This window comes from Pituophis catenifer, unplaced genomic scaffold (assembly GCF_029215685.1).
Source record: "Pituophis catenifer annectens isolate HBS135680 unplaced genomic scaffold, rPitCat1.0.hap2 SCAF_2, whole genome shotgun sequence".
In the NCBI taxonomy this organism is placed as follows: domain Eukaryota; kingdom Metazoa; phylum Chordata; class Lepidosauria; order Squamata; family Colubridae; genus Pituophis; species Pituophis catenifer.
This window is the reverse complement of record NW_027256882.1, coordinates 140,585,760-140,597,889: the sequence shown is the minus strand read 5'-3', so window position 1 is coordinate 140,597,889 and position 12,130 is coordinate 140,585,760. Positions and strand designations below refer to the sequence as shown.

Below are 12,130 nucleotides of genomic sequence, written 5' to 3'. Positions count from 1 at the left end.
TGTGCAGCTCCCAGGACATGTTTTCAGGGAGTTGAGCACATTTCACTTTAGAAACAATACTGTAGGTCCTAAAATGAACTCTGAAGGAAAGGCAGATCTTTTTTCCACCCCGAAGATGAATTCAAAAATCAGGGTCCCTTTATTCTGTCATTTTGTTTAATGTTACACTGAAGCAACTTTATTCCTCCTAAGCTTGCTCTCCACCCGAACTCATATGAGAAGGGTGAGCTGCCACATTGTTTTACAGAGGTTTTTGAGCACTTTATTTTACCCATGAAGAAGGTATGAATGTATGGTGAAGGTCTGGCTGTTGTCCTCAATAGTCCTACTAGATTTCATGTTAATGGTGTGGAAATGCCTCCTCCTCAGGCGCGTACAGCATTTAGGAACAAAAGTGCAATACTGGAGGAAGAGGGGAAGGAAAAGAAGGAGTTAAATTGTTGTTGTTATTACCACACAATAGTTCTAACTACCAGATAGTTCTGAGTCTGACTGGATGTACACAGTATTTTGACTCAGATTCTTTTCAAGGATCTAGCTAATGATACTATTGTAATATAGGCATTGTACCAAATAATGTGAAATTTTGTAATTGATGTGTTGAGATTCATATGGTGTCCAAATATTTTTCTAGGTCTTTTGGTATGTTCCCAATCACTAGTACTTTCTTTTTATGCGTTCACTCACCTGTATTTGAAGGTTTTTATCTTTCCTTATTTTTTTTAAGACAATGATGATGATTTTACAAAACTACTTCTTTGTTATATCACATTCCAGTTTGGTCTTCTTTTCTCTTTCCTCTTCCAGCTGATAAAGTCAATACGAGGGGATGTTCTAATCTTACTGTGGTTCTTGACAACTGGAAATTTGCTATTATGACTCAGATCAGGAATCTTCTCCTCCATGATCACCAAACAGTGTTGCCTGACTATGGAAGGTGAGGGCTGGAGTCCAGGCAGAAATCTGAATAGGTTTCTAATTGACTTAGTGTAACACCTCAAAATATGCCAGTCTTGGTGGAGAATTGATAAATTTGTGTCAGCAGCTGATCTAGAAGAACAAGGATAGTGGAATCGAGTTGTTTATAGGATTAGGATTAATATTAAATAGAACATACTCTGCTCTAGGATGTTTGCACAACATACAAAACCAATGGGTAGATTTTCACAACATCCTCAGTCATTTTTGAACCCGTTTTTTGGTCCAATGTGTACGTGTCCAGACCTTGAGATATATTTTGATTAAAAAAACCAAACACTGGCTCAGTCTTTAAAGATCCTGGGTAGTGCACAAAAAGCAACAATGACACATGTTGGCCTGTTAACAAGCCCTAATGAAGGAACAAACAAGCAATTTACCATTTGCAGATTGGTAAGACTGAGCTGATGAAATTGGACACCTGCCTTGAGCAGAGGGTTGGACTAGAAGATCTTCAAGGTCTCTTCCATCCCGATGATTCTATGTACTGTTGTGGACTATACAGCTAAATAAAATAAATATTTCTGGGTCAATGTCATTGCATCTGTATTATGGAAGCATCCCCAAGAAATAGGCATTTGTTTGAGCAAAGTTTTGCGCAAATGACTTGCATCTATATAAATAAATTGCCGCCTAGATGCCATAATCGAGTTTGGCAGCATAGATCCAGCTCTGTTGTTGAACTTTGCCAGAATAAAATGAAAGCCGGATTCTGTTAAATTAGCATAGGGTATTTGTTATTTAACCCATATCCCTTCTTGCCTGTTCTCTTTTCAGAATCAAACCTCTTTCTGATGCCCTGGATGACCTATACAAGGAATTTAATGCTCTCAAGGAACATCTTGGAGAACTGACTAAACGCTTTGAGGGGGTGGAATCTTTTGTAGATGAGATGAACAAAAGGCAGAACCTGTCTCCTGCTAAGCCTTTCATCAGGGCTGCCCAACTAGGAGAGAAAAGGGTTGCCCTCCTGCCAGCCAAGCGCCGCAGAATCCTGATCCGGAATGGGAGGCGGATCATAGAGCCCATGTCTGAGGGAAGGCAATAAGTGCTCCAGCTGGTGTCAGACCTTCACTGCAATTTTGGAAACCAAACGCATCCTTTTGTCTGCCTGTCTTTTCCCCTAAAAAAAACTTCCTATGAGGGCTTAAGTGTGACAGACCCAGGATAAAGGTATTAAATAGGAATCCTTTCTTGGCTGATAATCTGGAGACACAATTCCCAATGTATTATTGGAATGCCAAGGAATGGTTCCTTGGTAGAGTGGTTTTATCAAAGACATGTCTCCTTAAGAGTAGACTATGACTCATAAAACCCTGCCGCTGTTTTAAGTGATGCACAGCTTAATTGAATGACAGATGAAATCACCACCTGACAGGTTGAAAAAGTAGATACAGCACCCAGTTTGTATCACAGTCTCTGGTTCTTAAATATGTTAGGAATGATTCTGGCTGCTTTACATAGTTCTTACATGCTATTTGCACACTGTGTAATAGTTACAAACCATGATAACCCACCAAAATGGGGATTATTTGTTACTTTCCATGACTGAAGACTACATTACAATCTACACCACCCATTTCTGGAAGTAGAAATGAATTGATTTTTAAGATACAGAATTTTACACCCCATGCAAACATGTACATCCTTCTATTTGCACTGCTATTTGTTATGCTCACTGAAACATTCCATATATGACTCCAGAAATACTTTATGAAAAAGCAGAGCTATTTTACATTTAAAGGTGGCTGGCAATCAATAAAGATTTGCTTATGGATACAGTATTAAGGAAAGTACCAACTCTCTACATCGATTCCAATTTATCTGTGTGGATGAGTGTGGGTGTGTGGGTGTGTGTGTGTGGGTGTACCAGTTACGACAAACGTCTTTTCCTATCTGTTCTCACCATCAGAGAATGCCCACCGTTTGTCTACATATTTAACTAAAAAGGTAAAGTTTTTCCTGTCAGTTGTGTCTGACACTAGGGCACAGTGCTCCTTTCCGTTTCTTGGCTGAGGGAGTCAACGTTGTCCGAAGACAATTTCTATGGTCATATAGCCAGCATGGCTATACACCAAAGGTGCACAGAATGCTATTACCTCCCCACCAAAGTGGTACCTATTAATTTACTTGCACTTGCACGCTTTCAAACTTCTAGGCGGGCATATTTAACTAGGAGACACTAAATTGCTCATAGGTATAGGGTTGCAAGATGAGAAATCGACCATAATTGTATTACAGGCTCTTGTATCCAAAACTGCTTGATAAAATGCGTACCCTGTGCTCCAGTGGCAGCCACATGATCTAAAACTTTCAGTCCATGTAAGCATCTTCATAAGAAGCTTCATTTCCTGAAGATGAATCCCTGCAAATTGGCTCCTTTGGCTATAATTTACTAATGAGCTTCCTTATTTCTTGAATGATCCTTTTTAAAAACCCACTACTGTAGTCAGATCAGATGCTACAAAAGAGGAAGCTGAGTGCATTTTAAGCACAAAGGATCCAAATTCTTCTTCATCTTTATGCCAAAGTTGGTTTTAGCCAAAGAGAAAAGTCAGGCCTAATTTCCACATATCTAAATATAAACAGATTAGAAGCAATTGCATATTATATAACTTTTCTGGTTCTCCTAGGAGCTGACAGACTATTGTGGCTTGATGTTATGTATGGCTGGTAAGCATATGCCTTGAAGGCTGTATCTTGGCTACCAGGCCTTTGCGCAGGCTCTCATGTTTTAGCAATGGAAAAACACTGCTGATTTTTTAATCGGCTTAATGGTTTGATTGTTTCCAGACTTCTCTTCTCAAGCACTAGGGACACAGATTTAGCACATCCATCAACATCCACATCATGCTCAATGAAGCTGTGTTTAGTATTGTAAGATTCACAGTTTCCTAAAACCTAGATTGCAGATAGGTTAAGTTATGGGTGGCATAAGGCCTAAAAAACAAATCAGGTCACCTCTTTACAATAAACTACTGGAAAAATTGTCCCAGTCAAGTTTTGCTATAACATTTCAAATTATTTAGATATGACAAATGTGTGGGGAAAGCTGCATGAGTCTTTTCTTACTTGTTTTGAGCTATGCTTGTCAATAAAAACTTGGCAAGGTAATTTATTCTTCTCCCTCTTGCAACTTATTGAGTTACTCTGAGGTAAGATGAACGGCCAATATATTTTATAAACAAACAAACAAAACGTATACACCTAGTTTAATTTTCAGCAGGATTTAATAAATGATATTTAGTGTATTATAAAGAACATACATCATTTTTAACAAAAAACACTGAAGTTTACATAATGTAAGCTATAGCTTTTGGAAGGCCAAATTGCATTGACTCATTCATTATACACCCACAGACACAAAGCATTTAATGGCTATGCCAGAAATATTTTGATGTAAAGAAGCTAAGCATTTGAGACTGACATTCTTGAACCTGCATTTTTAAGTGTGTATTTTTTCAAAGCATATTTTTTGAGTGTACAAATAAATCTGTAAATTAATCTAGCACTTACTTTGCTATGGATCCTAGTAACCAAAATGAAGTCCTTGCTTTATGTTTATACAAATGTATTCATTTTGCTAAAATTTTATTTATTTATTAAATTTATAGGCCACCCATCTCACGATCACACAACTCTGGGTGGCTAATAACATTATAAAATAATATTATAAAACATTAAAACCATAGGTGTAACACTAATAGAGAATTGGCTAAGATGGGGAATTATAAAATGGGATGAAGGTGGGATTTTTCATTTAGTAATTTGCTAATCCCACCTCCAGAAGGGCACACACCAGTGGTTCTGTCTAGTTCTTGCGAACCAGTAGTAACGGCGGCGGGAGGCTCCACCCACCCATCATCATGAACTATTTGCGCATGCACAGAAGCACACGCGCACGCTCCCATTGCGAACCAGTACCAGAGGTAAGTAGAAACCACCCCGGCGCAAACCCATATCTGGACTCCAGGAATAGAAAGAGACAGGTTCAAGGCCAACGGTGAAATGCACTTACCTTCACTACTGGTTCGGAAATGTGAGCGCACACTCGCATGAGCCTCTTCTGCACATGCACAGAGGGTCAAAAACGGGACGTAATGACGTCCCGGCAGGTGGGCAGAGCCTCCCACCGCAGGCCCTACCGGTTTGCATGAGCCAGATAGATCTGGCTGGATTTCACTGCTGTTCAAGGCCCTTTTGGAAGGCCAAGAGGGTAGAAGTATATCTCACCTCGAGGGATATGATGTTTCAGATGATAGGAGCCACAGCAGAAAAGGCTCTTCTCCTTGGCCAACCGGGTCTGCTCGTTGCTCCTTCTGCCAATCTGAGTGGAGCAGGCAATCCCATTGGGGTGAGATGTTTCCTCAGGTTACATCAACAAAATGTATTAAAACAAACAATTGAGGCTTCTCTAAAAATATTTCCAAGCCTTACTTCAATCTAACATTTTCTGGGACTATTATGCCCCATATTATGGCTACTCATTAAATTTAATACACTGCAAAAGCACAAAAGTATCCTTCAAATTTGTGTCTATTAGAATGCCATTCTTACGTCTTTCTGAAAAATTTCTAGCTTCTATAAACTATTCTATGTGCATTTTTGCTCCAGATATGTACATGTTTAAATAGAACCATTTGTAGGCTCTATCTTTGAAGTTTGTTATTATATCTTTGATTTTCACAGTTGCATAAACTCCTATCAAAATGTACAACCCCCCAAAATCAAGATTACACATATAATCACTTTGCAGTTTTCTAGAGAATAGATTTAAATCCATTTTAGTTTGTGAATCAGCAATCAAGCTTGATGAAATTAAAAAAATACTAAAAAATCTCTGTGACTGACCCAGACTGGACTGGCAACATTTCCTGAGATATGTATATTTGCTTTCATTCGTGAAAAAACACTAAGGCATAATAAAGGCAAATGGGGGTTAATAGATAAGAGGAAATAAATCATGTTAATGGTATTTTGGAAGGATAGCTATCACTGCAAGCAACACTGCCATCTACTGTCTCAGCTGCACTGTGATTTTATTATTATTATTTTTTACACTGACACCTACAGCTACTGTTGCATGCAAATGCCAAATGATTGCCACTTTCTCCTAGCTTTGAAATGTGGGGTTGGATCTGAACAATTATTACAAAACTTTAATAGAACAAAAAGCTGTGGAATCAACAGCAAGCAACATGTCAAATATAATACTCACCCCAATGCCCAGCCTACATGAACCTTTTGTTGGCTAGGCACCGAACCAACCATTATTTTTTGTACTGCTATTCCGATTTTTAGTGTAGGAGCAAAATGTGACTGACTTGGCGGGAGGGCTATTTTTTTCTGACTATACTCATTTCTATTTATTTTTGACTTAAGAAACCAGTTGAAAGTCAACTCATGAACTGATGATTAAAATCCAATATTTGAGCCATGACATACACACAAATCAATAGCAATAGCAACAGAACTTAGACTTATATCCTGCCCCATAGTGCTTTACAGCACTCTTGGGCAGTTTACAATTGGCATATTGCTCCCAACAAGCTGGCCCCTCATTTTACACACTGGGGAAGGATGCAAGGCTGAGTCAACCATGAGCCCCATCAAGACCAAACTCCAGGCTGTGGGCAGTTAGCCTGCAATACAGGTAGTCCTCAACTTACAAACGAGCTCAACATTTCTGTTGCTAAGCAAGACAGTCATTAAGTGAGTTTTGCCCCATTTCACGACCTTTCATGCCACAGTTAAGTGAATCACTGCAGTTGTTAAATTAGTAACATGGTTGTTAAATGAATCTGGTTTCCCCATTGACTTTGCTTGTCAGAAGGTTGCAAAAGGTGATCGCATAACCCTGGAACACTGCAACGGTCATAAATATGAGTCAGTTGTCAAGTATCTGAATTTTAATCACTTGGTAGTAAGTCACTTTTTTCAGTTCCATTATTATTTTGAACTGTCATTAAAGGAACTATTAAGTCGAGGACTATCACTGAGCCACCTCAGCTCTTTACTCAATTCCAAAAATGGATGATTGGGATTCCTCTTGGAGTCCAGATGTGCTTGCTTTTTCTCTACACATCTGATTTCACAGGGTAGTGTTGAGTCCCACAAAACCCAGGCATCCTTCAGCAACAACCGGGAACCACTCTCAAGAGTTCCCATATTAAAGACACCTTGGAGTCAAGCTATTCCATTTGGCTCTATGGACGCATCCATGCAGCCTCTTTGCCGTCCATGCACATGTATTGTTCCCCTTCCCAATCCAGCCCTGTGATTTCCTGGTGGTCTCCCATCCAAGCGGGGATCATCAGACCCGATGCTGCTTGGCTTCCCGGCAAAGGCAAGATCGACCAGGAGTTTCCCGGATGCCCGGAGGACCCCAGTCCAGCCAAGAATGTTTGAGCCACTCTTTTTTTGCAGTGTTCCCTTCTCCTCCCACCAGTGGGAACCACACACGCTTTCTAAGCTTTCCCCCCTTCAAATACAAATGCAAAACCACGCATCCGCCTTGCATTGGCTCCGTGCGACCCTCTTTGTAGCCCCAGCCCCGCCCCAAGGAGCATCCTCTCCTTGGGGCGCCCTGACATTCGTTTATTCTCCAGCAAGCCGCTCCTGTATGGGGACCCGCTCTTCTCATCTCCATGGCAACAGCGAGCCGCAGCAGCAGCGGGAGAGGCGCGACAAGAGCTCGCCCTCCCTCCTTCCTTCCTTCCCTTTACGGCGCGTCGTAAACCTTCTCTGCAGCCGTTTGTGCTTCCGCCAGCTCCAGTCGACAGCCCGGAGAGAAGAGACAGACAGACAGAGACAGCCGTAAAGCAGCGCCTCTTCCCGCGCTTAGTAACTGGTGGCGTTCCGACCGCTGCCTTGGAGAGGAGGAGGAGGAGGCGGGGTCAGAATGGCAGCTCCGCCCCTTTAGCTTTGTAGCGGGGGGGGGGCATCTATGCCGGGTTTGGGGGAGGGGCGGGGCAGAGGCGAGACCAGTTGCTTGCTTAGCTCCGCTGATTTGCGATTTGTGACGATTCTATTCCAAGTCTCCAGCCTTCCCTTGTCTATTGTGAAAGTGTGTGTGTGTGTGTGTGTGTGTTGGGGTGGTGGGTGGTGGGGTTGTCCTTCGGGGTTTATTGTTCTCTTCGTTCCCACCGGAGGCGCCGGGATAGTAGTATGGCCCGGGTGGGGCGGACCCTTGCACGCAAGCTGACTTGCTCCGTTCCCACGTGCTTTCGCAGACGAGGCGGGCTGACACCTGAAGGGCTCTCCGGTTCTGCCCCCACATCTCTCTGATTCCCCTTTTCCAGGCTGGCAGCGGCAGTCATGGCCCAGGTGGGGCACAGGGTGGATTACCTGGCGGGATTCTGCTGCCCGGTTGGGGGATTGGCAGCCGGGAAGCCCCGCGTGCTGTGCCACGAGAACCAGATCTACCTCTCCAATGGCACCGAGTACGTCTATGTCTACGACCAAGAAGGGCGGCTGATGAAGGTACGTCTGGACTGGCGCTTGGTCCTGCTAGTCGAGCCTTCTTCTTTTCAGGGGCGGGAGCTACCTGGGGAGATACCAGACGCTGGAAATCAGGTCAGATGCTGGGAGGCAATTTTAGGGCTGATGGGGCGACTGGAGGAGGCAGACCCTTTAAAGATCATGACAACAGCAGCAGCAGCGTTTAAAAGTTTGAAAACACACAGTATGTTAATAATTACAGAATCCTAGTTGACCTCTCTTAACCTGGTTTAATATCTCCCATCAGTGTACAGAACAATGCATTGTCTAAGCACTGAAGATAATTACAGGTGCAATTCACACTGCATCCTTTAGCGCTAGCTTTAAAGCTACCTTCCCCAGTCTGACAGCTTCCAGATATAATGAAGTACAATTCCACTCTTTACTTAGTGCATGATGGGTATTGTGGTCCAAAGCATCAGAGGATGCCGGGATGAATTAAATCCCACTGATGTATGTCTGCAGCAGGTTGCTGTATCAAGCTGACCTTGATTGATCTCAGAAGCAAAGCAGGGTCGTTCCTGATTAGTATTGGGATGGGGAACTTCTAGGAATTTCAGGTCTGTAGACTAGACAGGGAACTTGAAAATGTGTTCTGCAAGAATGCGCTGCCAAACCATTCCATACTGTTGGCAAAACTGCTGCATGAGTGTACCCAAAAGTCTCTGTAAATTGAGTTTGATTTGGTGGGTAAAAACTGATTTGAAGAGATGCATTCATTTTCATGGTAGCTCTGTTTCCCAGTTTGTAATTTTATCATGAGTTTTATTCAACCCCATAAATGCTAAAAATAAACATGTTTATACAGCACATGAGCACGAAGCAAATTCTATACAGATTTATCTTATGTCACTAATCCTAATACTAAGCATTTGAACTAAAAAGAGAAAAAGTAGAGCAGCACTGCAACACAATAATGTTATCCCTAACAGGATGTTGAATTTCTCTGCTCCTTCCCTTCAGGAGACTCAAAGATAGAAGTAGTAAAGTGTCTTTGGTGGCTTTGTTTAGGAGAATTAGTCCAAAGTAGTGACAGAAAGCAAATTCTTGCACCAGAGGAAACTGTGAAGAAAAGCAAAAATTGCATACAATGTACCTTTCGCACAATGGGAGATAACTTGGTGCACTCTAGAAGTTTGGGCTATAAAATCTCTCATTTGTCATATTTCTGAGAGCTAATGTGTCCAGAACATCTGTAGGGCACTTGCTAACCTATCCAAGTCATAAAATATATCCTGACAGTATGGAATCCATTCAGTGATTGGATTGTGACCAGTAATTCTTTTTATCATGAATGAAGGTGAATATATGTGTCCCACATATTTTTTTTATTGTTCATCCTTTTAGGATGCTTTCAAAACACATCGGTTTACATTTGCTTGGTTCCTATCAGGGACCAGAAATATTTTGCAAATAAGTGTTGGAAGTTGTCTTCCAGCATGTGATTTTTTAGGAGAAAAGCAGGCAGTGGGAGAAAATGAAGTTTGCCCTTCATAGTTCTGGATTAGAGCAAATGAGATCTATCACATTCTCTTTGTCCATATAGTTAGCTCCTTTGCTACTCCTGACAAAAGTAAAACTTGATCAGAAATGTAGCTAGGGCATTGCGTTTTTCCCTCATCAGTCCCTTGAGTTTTTAATTTTTTAATTTCTTTTTAAAAAACTAGTCTGCTTCTTAGGAGCAGAGAACAGATGAGTAGAATGCACTGCAAACACATATATCGTGTGTGTGTGTGTCTGTGGGAGGCTTAATAATAAGAATGGCATAGTAGTTCAGAGAAAACCAAAGTGAAATGGATCCTATATAGTTAACCCAGATTGGTTTGATGCTTTGTTTTATGCCCTTCCCATCGCATTATTCTAACTGGAGCCCAAGATCACCCAAGTTCATCCCCACTCTCCCTCCTCCCCACTTTATCTGGTATTTTACATAAATAGTGTGCTGAAACCACAGTTTAATGTTTGAAAGACTCCTTGGGTTATTAATTTTTTCCTATAAAATTGAACAGGCAGGGAGGATGTGTGAGATGCAGAGATGCTCTTAACTGTCTAAATCTTTAATTTAGATTTTTCTTGTTGATTTTTTTATGATATCTTTTTCACCATAGCAACCTTTGGTAGCAAATCGGTTGTTCTTCATAAATCACCTACATGTAGCATCCAATTCTTAGCATCCAATTCTTGACATCAGTCTGTGGTGATTCTTCTCCCCCTTAAAACTGCCTTTACAAATCTGCCTTTTGTCTCTAGAGTAGTCTTGTTGAACTATAAAATGAAGGATATGTTTTCTATTTGCTGTATTGTCACAAGTGATGCATATATGAAATATATTTTTCCCAGATTGCATAGATTTTCCAGTGTTGATTCCTTGATCTAAACCATACCTTCACATATTAAAGCAATGTTTTTGAACCTCAACAATTTTAAGGTAGGTGGATTTCAACTCCCAGAATTCCCCAGCTGGTAAGCTGGGTAGGGAATTCTGGGAGTTAAAATTGCACACTTGAAACTTACTGAGGTTCAGAAACCCTGTATTAAAGCACCCCTTTAATTTATTCTTTTGATTTTACCTAAGAAGCCTATTTTGATGATAACCGGCTGAACCTTGCACACTTTCCACTCACATAGAGAGATAGGTAACAAATAGGTTAATATGCATATAGATTATTAGTTTATCAGACAAATGATAAAAATACAAATGATAGAAATGCAGGGATTTCTCGTGCAGAGATGATACCCAGTTCTCTATGCTTATAATATTGTTGCAGCTTTGACTGCAGACAGATGTGTGTGTTGAGTGCTGCTTGTTCTCTCATTGCTGAAATGATAGCCCCCATCTTGGATATAATATGCCACTTGTTCAGCAACGCATCAGCAATCGCTAATAGCTTAAAAAGAGGAATGACATGCAAAATAATGTTCTTCTCTTATTGGAGGGTATGCTTTTAGGTGAAAAATAGTAAGAACTACACATCCTCAGATAAAGAAACAAAACAAATAAGCTTTACTTCAAGCTTCCCTCTAGCTGAGAATGAAGCTCCTTTTAAATCAAGGAATATACAGAAAATGGCTTCAGACTAAATGTGCCGAGGTGTTTTAAATGATACTCAAAGGATCCTGGGTCTGATTCTGCTCAAGGCAGCAACTTATTACTTGATTTCTTTAGTATATTTCTATCGCACCATAATCTATCCAACCCTCAGTGGTGGTAAGTCCTTCAAGGTAGCCCAGGCAAGGAGTAATAGCTCTACTTTTATAGTAAGTCTGCACATATTTCTCCCCTCCTCTCATTTTAACTCTCCAGACCTCCCAGAAACAGGGAGTAGTTGCTTGATTCTCCTGACACAAGCACAGGCCAATTTGATAGGGTGCTGCAGTTCTGCCAGTAACCTGTTGCCAAGCATGAAGGTCTTTGTAGATTAACATCTGCACTTTAGTTTGCACACAGAAGCCAATGAGCAGCCAAAGCGGAGCCTGCAGTAACAGGGGCTCCGGGCTCCAGTGATGTCTGCTGGTGAGCATTTGGTCCGCTGCATTCTCTACCAACGGAAGCTTCCAGATGGTGATTAAAGGCAGCCCTGTGCATTGCGGTAGTTGAAACAGGTGGTGATATAACTCGGCTTTTGGAGAGACAGATTTTCAATTTTCCCCT

General features: G+C 41.3%; 1 protein-coding gene across 1 annotated transcript in view; it reads left to right on the top strand.

Moving 5' to 3' along the window:
• The first annotated feature begins 8,295 nt into the window (after positions 1-8,295).
• Positions 8,296-12,130, top strand: part of FAAP100 (FA core complex associated protein 100) — a 29,335-nt gene continuing 25,500 nt past the window's right edge. The window contains exon 1 of the mRNA XM_070934717.1: positions 8,296-8,460. Within this exon, the coding sequence (XP_070790818.1) occupies positions 8,296-8,460 (165 nt within the window). The remainder of the gene's footprint in view (positions 8,461-12,130) is intronic.